Genomic DNA, 13,078 nt, shown 5'->3' on the forward strand with positions numbered 1-13,078 from the left:
TGAGAAGTGGCAGTGTCGGGAACGTCCAACGGAGGATTGTTCTTTTGATGCGACTCAGATTTGTAAAAAAAAAAAACACCCGCTGACAATAATGTGACAACAACATGATCATTCCAGATGAGCCCTGACACCTTTACTGCAGCGGCTAACAGAGGTTGTGTGTTACAACCTTGACATCATTTCACTCCCCCGGGTTATTCAAACGCAACACAACCCCCGACTGCAGTCATCCAATAACTGGACCGTTCACAGTTGAATAGCCTACATTATCAGCATCATCAGAAGTAGATGTAGGACTTTCTATAGGTGACTGTACAGACTAGACACAGAGAGCATCACCATCAGGTCTGAGCCGTTTTACTGCCGGCGAAACACAAGTCACAGAGTGAGTAATGACAACATGACTAAATAAAGAAAGGGAAGTGTTTATTTAACGGAACGCCTCTGGAATTTACTATATAGTGCATGCACACTCTCCTCGTGCATATGCATGCACATGCACATGCACATGCACACACTAAACACTACAGAACACCGAGCCCTGTGTGGGACTGTGCTAAATGTCTTCCTGAGTGCATACAGTATACAGAAAGGCAAAACACATGTTTCCAGTCTCGTTCCACACAAGCATGGTCCATAACAAGTCGAGACAACATAACACAAACACTTCCCTGAACTGTGTCCCCTGGAAAGCTCTCCTAAACACCAGCCGCGGTGAGGCTCTTTATCTTCCCTGGCCTGACACCTGGAGAAGGGCTGACGACAACAATACCGTGGCTTTATGTCTTTATTTGGGGTTGGATCAGCGGGCAGAATCTTCACTAGGGGCCAGAGGAAAACGTGTGCCAGACATACCGTAGCTCAAGGACTTAATGCAGGTTGTACTCATCGATGTTCTGTAAACATAGGCAGCATGCACTGGTGTCTGTCTCTGGATGAGCGTGTGTGTGTGTGGAGAAGGGGGAAGAAACGGCCTCTCTCCTGTTCAGATATAATGTCTGTGAAATTTTTTAACCCGGGCCAATTTTACACTTCGCCAACCACATCACTTTTGTTGTTTGACTACGGTAGTACATTCGTAAGTCTACTAGTGTCTATTATACATCCAGAGCTGATGAAGAATTCCTTCCACTATGTTCAGGTGTCAAATTGTCACACTGGTTGCTTGAGGACATCGACTTGTCTTTGAAAATCGTCTTGAGCACTGTTTTCTATGTTGTTTTGTTGCTCTATGTATTGCATGTCGCCGCCTAGTGGTTCCCACTTTTAACGGAGCGCACAACACGACGACGGACACGACTTCAGAGCCAGTCGTTTGCCACCGCCTCAACTCTTTGGTTTAAACCTGCTTCTGCTGTCACCGACCTTTCAATCTATCTACCGATCTGAATGCTGTAAGTGCTGTCGTTACTTCTACACCCACCCACTCCCCATTTGTAATCTTGTGTGATCTCAAGGCATGGATGTCACGGTGCGCCTTGGCATAATACAATATTGTAATCCGAATTGAGCACAGTCTGCGAGGGTTTAGCCCTGGTTTACACAATCCGCTAATTTGACATTCAAGTTGTTGTAGGGGAAAGTGTAGCCTAGTGCAAGCTGCTTGTCGCGAAAGTGGAAACCGACCTGATCGCAAACAGATATGTTTTGACCGGTGAGGGACCGACTCCGGAATGAAGACGGCAGTACAGACTGGGAGACCGCGGCCGTTCCAGCGGTTCTGCTGCTGTGGAGTTGGGCTTCTCGCGGTCATTTGGCTCTCACAGTTCGCGCACGTGATAGGTGAGTTGTTCACAAGGATTAATGATGAGGGCAATTTTGCAGAATGTCAATGTGTTAATATTCCTTGAGTGTTTTGGGGTGTTTTTAGTATCACACATTTTAAACTCATTTTTTAAATTTTAGCACATTTTCATGTCATAGATTTAATTATAGTAGGCTACCTAAGGGGGGAAAGGCATCTGTCAGTCAACTCATTCTGTGTCACATTCTTCATTCATTACATACTCAATTAAATACTGCCCTCACTAAATATGTCTGATTACCTCATTTCTTGGAGGAGATCATTATGTAACCATATTGATAAAAGGCTGTATGGGATGAAAGAGAGAGATTTGTAACCAACAGATTGGAGGATCCCCTCCCCTGTCCCCTCCCCCAATATTAGCACCTTGAGTGTGACACCTGCTTCACATTGGGAGCATACTTTCAGCATCACCTCTCTGATTCAGAGGGGTTGGGGGTTAATTGCGGAAGACACATTTCAGTTGAATGCATTCAGTTGTACAACTGACTAGGCATCCCCCTTTCCCTGCTCCAACCTGGCATACTCTCGGCCAATAACCTGCACAGAACCCCAGAGAATCGCCCGAGGGAACTCACGAGATTACGTCTCCATCAAGCACTGCGTTAAGTAACACTGAAGACAGATGGCGGAAATTGCACTGCAGTCAGAAAAGGGATATGCATGTAAACTGTGCTAAAGGATGTGTGTGTGAACAGACGAGGACATTGGGATGCAATTATTCATATCCTTTGTATGAACATCATATGGTCAACATTCACCCTATAGGGGCCTTATTCTTTACAGAGCTGGGTCTACGGTTTCATCTTGGAGGATGGATTCACATATTCAGCTAGGAAGCAACCGAGGATCAGGCTAAAGCATTCAATCATGAGGTGTACGTGCGTGAGATTGTGTGGGCCGGTCCCGTGATTTGGAGGTCGAGAGAGTACGAGTTAAAGTAATGATTTTCATAGCTATGTCCCACGCTCCACGCTCTTCTCAATTTACATCGACAACATAGCTCAGGCAGTACGAAGCCCTCTCATCCAGTTATATGAAGATGATGCAGTCTTATACTCAGCTGGCCCCTTCCTGGATTTTGTGTTAAATGCTCTACAACAAAGCTTTCTTAGTCTCCAACAAGCTTTCTCTGCCCTTAACCTAGTTCTGAACACCTCCAAAACAAAGGTAATGTGGTTTGGTAAGAAGAATGCCCCTCTCCCCACAGGTGTGATTACTGAGGGTTTAGAGCTTGAGGTAGTCACCTCATACAAGTACTTGGGAGTATGGCTAGACGGTGCACTGTCCTTCTCTCAGCACATATCAAAGTTGCAGGCTAAGGTTAAATCTAGACTTGGTTTCCTCTATCGTAATCGCTCCTCTTTCAACCCAGCTGCCAAACTAACCCTGATTCAGATGACCATCCTACCCATGCTAGACTACGGAGACGTAATTTATAGATCGGCAGGTAAGGGTGCTCTCGAGCGGCTAGATGTTCTTTACCATTCGGCCATCAGATTTGCCACCAATGCTCCTTATAGGACACATCACTGCACTCTATACTCTTCTGTAAACTGGTCATCTCTGTATACCCGTCACAAGACCCACTGGTTGATGCTTATTTTTGAAACCCTCTTAGGTCTCACTCCCCCCTATCTGAGATATCTACTGCAGCCCTCATCCTCCACATACAACACCCGTTCTGCCAGTCACATTCTGTTAAAGGTCCCCAAAGCACACACATCCCTGGGTCCCTCCTCTTTTCAGTTTGCTGCAGCTAGCGACTGGAACGAGTTGCAACAAACACTCAAACTGGACCGTTTTATCTCAGTCTCTTCATTCAAAGACTCAATCATGGACACTCTTACTGACAGTTGTGGCTGCTTGGTGTGATGTATTGTTGTCTGTACCTTCTTGCCCTTTGTGCTGTTGTCTGTGCCCAATAATGTTTGTACCATGTTTTGTGCTGCTACCATGTTGTTGCCGTGTTGTGTTGCTACCATGTTGTTGCCATGTCGTGTTGCTACCATGTTGTTGTCATGTTGTGTTGCTACCATGCTGTGTTGTCATGTGTTGCTGCCATGCTATGTTGTCGTCTTAGGTCTCTCTTTATGTAGTGTTGTGGTGTCTCTCTTGTCGTGATGTGTGTTTTGTCCTATATTTTTAATTAAATGTATTTTATTTTTTACTCCCAGCCCCCGTCCCCGTAGGAGGCCTTTTGCCTTTTAGTAGGCCGTCATTGTAAAGAAGAATTTGTTCTTAACTGACTTGTCATTTTTTTTATTTAACTAGACACGAATGTTCTGACAACCAGTGTTCTGATACTGTTAATATTCTGCTTTAATAGCTGTCATATCTGTTGAAGTATTCTTCACTTTTCCCCACTATTTATACCTTCACTATCTTATAACTGCCGTCATGTTATTTACCCCATAGCTTCGTTAATAAGTCTAATCTTGGGAAATACAATGAGTAATTACTTAATGTATCTTTCTAATGGCAACATATTTGTATTACTCTATAAATGCATTCATTTGGCATATTCATCACACAGTATCATTCTAGTGGTAGGGCATTGGAAAAGATTCAAATGCCCCAGGGCAGTGATTGGGGATATTGCCCTGTGAAGGATGCTGTCTTTCGGATAGGACAATAAATGGGTGTCCTAACTCTCTGTGGTCAGTGAAGGTCCCATGGTACTTTATAGTAAGAGTAGGGGTGTTAACCCCGTGTCCTGGCCCTCATACCATCATGACCTTCATACCACCATGACCTTCATACCAATCTGGCCCTCATACCACCATGGCCCTCATACCACCATGGCCTTCACACCAATCTGGCCCTCATACCACCATGGCCCTCATACCACCATGGCCTTCATACCATTCTGGCCCTCATACCACCATGACCTTCATACCAATCTGGCCCTCATACCACCATGGCCCTCATACTACCATGGCCTTCACACCAATCTGGTCCTCACACCACCATGGCCCTCATACCACCATGGCCTTCATACCATTCTGGCCCTCATACCACCATGGCCTTCACACCAATCTGGCCCTCATACCACCATGGCCTTCATACCAATCTGGTCCTCACACCACCATGGCCCTCATACCACCATGGCCTTCACACCAATCTGGCCCTCATACCACCATGGCCCTCATACCACCATGGCCTTCACACCATTCTGGCCCTCATACCACCATGGCCTTCACACCAATCTGGCCCTCATACCACCATGGCCTTCACACCAATCTGGCCCTCATACCACCATGGCCTTCACACCAATCTGGCCCTCATACCACCATGGCCTTCACACCAATCTGGCCCTCATACCACCATGGCCTTCACACCAATCTGGCCCTCATACCACCATGGCCTTCACACCAATCTGGCCCTTATACCACCATGGCCTTCATACCAATCTGGCCCTCACATCACCATGGCCCTCATACCACCATGGCCTTCATACCAATCTGTCCGTCATACCAATCTGTCCCTCATACCAATCTGTCCCTCATAACAATCTGGCCTTCATACCAATCTGGCCCTCATACCACCATGGCCACATAATCATCCCAAGCTTCCAATTGGCTCATTCATTCCCCCTCTTCTCCCCTGTTACTATTCCCCAGGTCGTTGCTGTAAATAACAATGTGTTTTCAGTCAACCTACCTGGTAAAATAAGGGTAAAACAAAAAATCCTAGTCACTATAGGGTGGCAGGTAGCCTAGCGATTAAGAGCTTTGGGCCAGTAACCGAAAGGTTGCTGGTTCAAATCCCTGAGACGGCAAGGTGGAAAAATCTGCCCCATCAACAACTGGGTGCTGTGATGTTGATTAAGGCAGCCCCCTGCAACCCCTCTGATTTAGAGGGGTTGGGTTAAATGCAGAAGACACATTTTGGTTGAATGCATTCAGTTGTGGAACTGACTAGGTATTCCCTTCCCAGTTGTTTTTGAAGGCTGTTTCATTTATTGCTGATTCCAGTCTAGTACGAGATGGACCATAGCACCAATGCCTACAATGCAGCAGACAGCTCATCCCAAGGAGTGAGGGAAGGATGTACCCATATCTGAACCCCACATCTTTGAATCTTCCCTCCTCAAAAGGACATGACCTGATGTGACTAAGTGTCTCAAAGAGACTCGACTTAGATCAGAGTGTGGTCTCAGTCTGGGTTAAAGCCCTGTGTTCTGTGGTCTCAGTCTGGGTTAAAGCCCTGTGTTCTGTGGTCTCAGTCTGGGTTAAAGCCCTGTGTTCTGTGGTCTCAGTCTGGTTTAAAGCCCTGTGTTCTGTGGTCTCAGTCTGGGTTAAAGCCCTGTGTTCTGTGGTCTCAGTCTGGGTTAAAACCCTGTGTTCTGTGGTCTCAGTCTGGGTTAAAGCCCTGTGTTCTGTGATGTGTGATCTCAGTCTGGGTTAAAACCCTGTGTTTTGTGGTCTCAGTCTGGGTCTGGCTTAAAACCCTGTGTTTTGTGGTCTCAGTCTGGGTTTGGGTTAAAGCCCCGTGTTCTGTGATGTGTGGTCGTGCTGTGAGAGTGTAATAATGATGGCGGCAGCGGCGCCATCTGTGACGGGCCCATTTTAGAATTTCACATTACCCAGGCTCCTCTTGACGCCTCCACATGAAAGCTGCCACACCCCCATGCTCAGGCCTAGAGCAAAGAGCTTGTGAAACACGTTGATTGGACTGTAATGTAAAACAAAGCGGACAGTGATCATGAAACAGACTGGACACAGAGAGAGAACAAGCAGTCTCATAACAACCGAGGGTAATGGCCCCCATTGGCTGGCTCTGCTCGGCTCTGGACAGTAGTTGATAGTGGCTACCTCTATGTGTTTCCATAGGAGACAATCACTTAGATATACACTATATATTATTTTTTTTAAGTATGTGGACACCCCTTCAAATGAGTGGATTTGGCTATTTCAGCCATAGCCATTGCTGACAGGTGTATAAAATCTAGCACACAGCTCCATAGACAAACATTGGCAGTAGAATGACCTGTTCCTGTTTAGGATGCCACCTTTCCAACAAGTCAGTTTGTCAAATTTCTGCCCTGCTAGAGCTTCCCCAGTCAACTGTAAGTGCTGTTATTGTGAAGTGGAAAACTCTAGGAGCAACAGCAGCTCAGCCGTGAAGTGGTAGGTAACACCAGCTCACAGAATGGGACCGCCGAATGCTGAAGCGCATAGTGCGCAACAGTCACTACTCTGTTCCAAACTGCCTCTGGAAGCAACGTCGGCACAAGAACTGTTTGTTGGGAGCTTCATGACATGGGTTTCCATGGCCGAGCAGCCGCACACAATCCTAAGATCACCATGCACAATGCCAAGCGTCGGCTGGAGTGGTGTAAAGCTCTCTGCCATTGGACCCTGGAGCAGTGAAAACTCGTTCTCTGGAGTGATGAATCACACTTAGCCATCTGGCAGTCCGACAGACGAGTCTGGGTTCGGCGGATGCCAGGAAAACGCTACCTGCCCGAATGCACAGTGACAACTGTAAAGTTTTGGGGCTGATTTTCATGGTTTGGGCTAGGCCCCTTAGTTCCAGTGAAGATAAATCTTAAGGCTACAGCATACAATGACATTCTAGATGATTCCAATTTTGTAGCAAAATGTTAGGGAAGGCCCTTCCTTGTTTCAGCATGACACAAAGAGAGGTCTCACAAAGAGAGGTTTCACCGTGCACAAAGAGAGGTCCATACAGAAATTGTTTGTCGAGATCATTGTGGAAGAAATTGACTGGCCTGCACAGAGCCCTGACCTCAACCCCATCGAACACCTTTTGGATGAATTGGAATACCAACTGCAAACTAGGCCTAATCGCCCAACATCAGTGCCCAACCTCTCTAGCTCTTGTGACTGAATGGAAGCAAGTCCCCGCAGCAATGTTCCAACATCTAAGTGGAAAGCAGCAAAGGGGGGACCAACTCCATTTTAATGCCCATGATTTTGGAATGAGATGTTTGACGAGCAGGTGTCCACATAAAGTTAAATAAAGGTCCAATCAAATAGATCATGTAGTGTAGCAGTGGAGATCCTCACTGTGGATGCTGCCCTTCCTTATATAGTGGTGCAAAGCTGAAGCCCAAATACAGAGATTGGCTATCAGCAGAGGGATATAGAACAGGGATTTACACCATGAAGAGATTACAGAGATGAATGGTTTATGAGCGTTCACTCATAAAAGATTACATCATGATCTCCTCTGCTGACCCGCTCCGGTTTCTTTCTCCAGCCTCCATAGTAAGGTGTCCAAATTTCTCTTCATCTTCTGTCGGATCTGCGTTAGAACACAAGCCTTGGAATGTTGTGTCCATCAGTGTCTTTTGATCAGTCTTTTGAGGAGCCTCAGTGCAACACAATACTCAAATTACAAGCCAAATGTCTTCTATTTCAACAGAGCCGGAGTCATCCGGGTCTCATTCTGGAGAGGATGGCGTTCCAGTCCGTTCCAGACGCAGGCTGATGCATGAAGAGTGGACAGAAGACAACCAGACCCTGGACCTTTCTAGACCAGGTGAGTCAGCCTCTCAGCCCCAAATCTTTCTCACTTCCACCTTGCCGCTGATGCTAACTGACCTCCCTGCTAGCCAAAAGTTTGTTCCCAGCCATGTCCTCTGGCACACAGATTTAGATTTCCTCAGAGAATTACAACTGATGCAGACCACCTTCAAACTCAATAGTCTCTTTGTACTCATTTTACATGACATGTTTAGTCATTTAGCAGATGCTCTTATACAGAGCAACTTAATAGGGCTCCACTGTGGATTCAATTATTCATGAGATTCCATAGGAGCCCTACAAGTCCTGAAGACACACGTGATGCACAAACTGTCTGTCGACTAAAGATTTATTTTCCAAACTTTGTGGGACACTTGAGGGGGCTCCAAGTGTGTCTTAGCTGTGTAGATGTGACTGAGTGTGTGTTTATGTTTGTGTGTTTGGGGTAGGCAGTGGAGTCTGTGTGTGTGCTGGTGAACCCTGGCTCTCCCTCTCCTCTGCGGGTTAACTGAAAAGGTCATGTGGGCCGAGGCTGCAGTGCAGTGGTTGTCAGGAATCTCTGCTCTGTAAACTGTGTCTCAAACTTGGCTGCCGGGCCAGAGGAAAGGTTCTGTCTGGAGGGGTTAGAGCACCATGCCAGACTTGTGCAATGGAAGAATCAAGGCAATAGATAAACCGTTAGTAAACACAGTGGAGGACATGGGGGGGGGGGGGGGGGGGGGGGAAGACAGCTTGGGAGGAGAGCTCTGCAGCAGGACAACAGGACTGAGCAACACACAGTGCTTTGACTTCAATCTGCAGCATGAAAAATAATGAGCTGCATTGGATACTACTATGTCCCTGAGGACACCTGCCAGGCTGCCACAATCATTATATTTTTACGCTTGGCAAAGGAGAGCCATCAATGCAAGATGTGTACCTACTACACCAGTATATCAAGCACCAGATGTGTTGTCTTTCTGTTACAAACAGACCTCGGTATCTTTGACAACGACACATCTCCCATATAGATGGGGTGATAAAGTTAGGGACGCAGCTTTGGTTTTAGAAGTGGGCGGGACATAATTATTATTATTATACTTTTTTTGGTCAGATAAACGCTCCGAACAGCCTACCCGACCGCTTGGAGTCTTCCGCATGGTCCTAAAGCACACCATTGTCTTGTTTGTATCACATTCCAATGATAAAACTGGGGGGGGGCACAAATGCAACTTCAGAATGTGTGTGTGGGGGGTGGACATGAAAGTTGCACCCCTGTATAAAGTAAATACAGGTTGTAAAACAAGAGGCTGATGGATCTGCCCTTAAGAAAAAAGATTGCAGTCAGAGTGCAGTATAACTGCAGTACACTGCAGTATAACTGCATTATGCTGCTAATACTGTGTCCAAAAGAACAGTTTTTTTCACTACAGTAAGTTCAGTGTAATTGCAGTTACTGTGCAGTATACCACAGTCGACTGCAGTTACTGCACTTTTACTACAGTTTCAAAACGACATTTATTTTGGTAAGGGTGTGGGCAAGTATGAGAAACTGATCAGGTGGGCTGCACTAGGCTACTCCTTTATAATACAGGCTCAGGGCAGGCTACTCCCCTTTATCTGCATGTCAGCCCCTGCTTACTGTTACTGGTAATAATTACATAATCCATAGTGGGATCAAACGGCCAGCTCGGAACTCAAGGAATATTATCTTTGGGATAGCGTAAAGGAGGTCTCACTCTCCATCCCCCCTGCTTAACAAGACCGAGACGGCAGCGTCTGCCTTCCGTCGTCAACCCTTTGAGGCCAGCGTTGCTAAGCAACTGAATGCTAAATGTTGAAACCCAGAAAATTCTGTCTTTCAAGCATTCAAAGTGCCGAGACAGAATTAACAACCACAACGAGCTAAAAATAAACCAGCAGGAGAAGATAAGCTCGTGGATTTTTATAAGTGTCGATAACGATCGCTCATGTGTTTTTTTTATGCATACGTTTGTTGGTTTTGGCAAACAACAGAGCCAGACGTTTGAGGATGATTTTTCCACAGATATATTTTAGTGGTTGACTGAAAAAGAGAATCTGGCAGAAAGAGAATCTGAGTTTTGTCAGGGGAGTAATGTATTATGGCTGTCAAATAAAGCAAATGGCTATTAATGCAACCATTAAACATGGGAGTAGTTTTCTTTTTGTCTGAAGTCTTTGGGAATTGGGGGAAATATTCTTAGCTTTCCATCACTCCCTCCCGTCTCTCTAGAACCCTTGTCCTCTCTGCGTTCACATTGGTTTCTGATGGTAATTTAAAGATCAGAGGTTAAGGATGGAGGTCAGACTCACACTCACAGACAGATCTTTGTGTGTTTGAACCTAAAAACAACTTTTCAGTATATGGCTCACGTATACCGTCTAAATGTAGAACGGCGCTGCAATGGATATCTGCTGTTTTATGGGTTCCTGACCAATTCTGCTATTTTGATAGGTTTTTTGAGCTGATCATCATTTGTTTTGTACATAAAGGTTTCAGCCATCTCTTCCTTTGACCAAAAAAAAAGCTTCTGTACATTAGAACAGCGGTCACTAACCTCCCTTTAGATGAAGATTTCTACTTCAGCGAGTCGGCGGCGCGGGACATACTGCTCACCCCGGGCCAGGCCCTGGTCCCCGAAGCCACGGGAAAGGAAAAGACGCCGACGGCGAGCACCCTGACAAGACTATGTTCGCAAATAAAAGCTGGTGAGCGATCTCTAATATTGTAATGGTTCTCTTCTTCCTCTGACGAGGAGTATGAAAGATCGGACCAATGCGCAGCGTGGTAAGTGTCCATATTTTAATGAAATATAACTGAACACTGAAATACAAACGAACAAGAGAAATAAATGAAAACCGAAACGGTTCTATATGGAAAAACACAGACACAGAAAACAACTACCCACAACCCATAGTGGGAAAACAGGCTGCCTAAGTATGGTTCTCAATCAGAGACAACGATCGACAGCTGCCTCTGATTGGGAACCATACCAGGCCAAACACCTAGACATACAACACACAGAACAAAACATAGAATGCCCAGCCCAACTCACGCCCTGACCAAACTAAAATAGAGACATAAAAAAGGAACTAAGGTCAGGATGTGACAAATATTAAGGAAGTCTCGAGGTTCTGCTCGCCTGAGTTAAATTATCTCATGACTATTGTTGACTATACTATTTACCAAGAGAATTGTCATCTATTTTTTGTGGCTGTCTATTTACCACCACAAACCAATGTTGGCACTAAGACAGTACAAAACGACCTGTATAGGACCATAAGCAAATAGGAAATGCTGATCCAGAGGCGGCGCTCCTAGTGGCCTGTGATTTAAATGCAGGGAAACTGAAATACGTCTTACCTACTTTCTACCAGCATGTCACATGTGCAGCTAGAGGAGCCAAAACTCTAGATCACCTTTACACACAGAAATGCATAGAAAGCTCTCCCTCACCCTCCATTTGGCAAATCTGACCAAAACTATCCTCCTGATTCCTGCTTACAAGCAAAAACTCAAACAGGAAGTACCAGTGACGCGCTTAATACGGAAGTGGTCCGATGAAGCGGATGCTAAGCGACTGGACTGTTTCACTAGCACAGACTGGAATATGTTCCAGGATTTATATGATAACGTTGAGGAGTTTACCACATTAGTCACCAGCTTCATTAACAATGATGTCTCCACAGTGACCATACGTACATATCCCAACCAGAAGCCATGGTCATGGCACACATCAACACCATCATCCTAGACACCCTGGACCCACTCAGATTTGCATAATGCCCTAACAGAAGATGCAATCCACAGATGACGCAATCTCTATTGCACTCCACACTGCCCTCTCCCACCTGGACAAGAGGAAAAGCTATGTGAGAATGCTGTTCATTGACTACATCTCAGTGTTCAACACCACAGTGCCCTCAAAGCTCATCACTAAGCTAAGGACCCTGGGACTGAACACCTCCCTTTGCAACTGGATCCTGGACTTCCTGATGGGTGGTGAGGATAGGCAACAACACATCTGTAACACTGACCCTCAACACGGGGGCACCCTCAGGGGTGCGTGCTTTGTCCCCTCCGATATTCCCTGTTCACCCATAACTGCTTGGCCGTGCACAACTCCAACACCATCATTAAGTTTGCTGACGACACTGCGGTGCTAGGCCTGATCACCGATGACGATGACACAGCCTATAGGGAGGAGGTCAGAGATCTGGCAGTGTGGTGCCAGGACAACAACCTCTCCCTTAACGTCAGCAAGATAATGGAGCTGATCGAGATCTGCAGGAAACGGAGGGCAGAGCATGCCCCCATTCACATCGAAAGGGCTTTAGTGGAGCGGGTCAAGAGCTTAAAGTTCCTCAGTGTCCACATCACTAAGGATCTATCATGGTCCACACACACCAACACGTGAAGAGGGCACGACAATGCCTCTTCCCCCTCAGGAGGATGAAAAGACATGGCCACGGTAGAATGCATTTTCAGAAACACCCATTGTGTATTTATTATTACTTTTATTATAACGTGTTATTACTTTTCAATTATTGCTCTCTTTTCTTTCTGCATTTTAAGGAAAGCCCCGTAAGTAAGCATTTCAATGTTATTTTACACATGTTGTTTACAAAGCATGTGACGAATAACATTATATTTGATTGATTTGATTTCAGATAGGATATTAGTGGTGGCTAATTGTTTTACTTCAGTAGCGTCCTGTGTTTCCCAACCCACCAACATGGCATTGAGTCTGACTCTTTGAGATGATGGATGGTACCATGT

General features: G+C 45.8%; 1 protein-coding gene across 2 annotated transcripts in view; it reads left to right on the forward strand.

Moving 5' to 3' along the window:
• The first annotated feature begins 12 nt into the window (after positions 1–12).
• The window catches only part of LOC110534013 (sodium/potassium/calcium exchanger 3), a 29,846-nt gene continuing 16,780 nt past the window's right edge, over positions 13–13,078 (forward strand). Inside the window, exons 1-2 of one of the 2 annotated variants that reach the window (XM_021618633.3) lie at positions 13–1,782; positions 8,198–8,314. In XM_021618633.3, the coding sequence (XP_021474308.2) occupies positions 1,674–1,782; positions 8,198–8,314 (226 nt within the window). In that variant the 5' untranslated portion in view covers positions 13–1,673. The remainder of the gene's footprint in view (positions 1,783–8,197; positions 8,315–13,078) is intronic. The other variant, XM_021618634.3, reaches the window with a different exon arrangement.

This window comes from Oncorhynchus mykiss, chromosome 10 (assembly GCF_057628025.1).
Source record: "Oncorhynchus mykiss isolate SJ-2025 chromosome 10, ASM5762802v1, whole genome shotgun sequence".
In the NCBI taxonomy this organism is placed as follows: domain Eukaryota; kingdom Metazoa; phylum Chordata; class Actinopteri; order Salmoniformes; family Salmonidae; genus Oncorhynchus; species Oncorhynchus mykiss.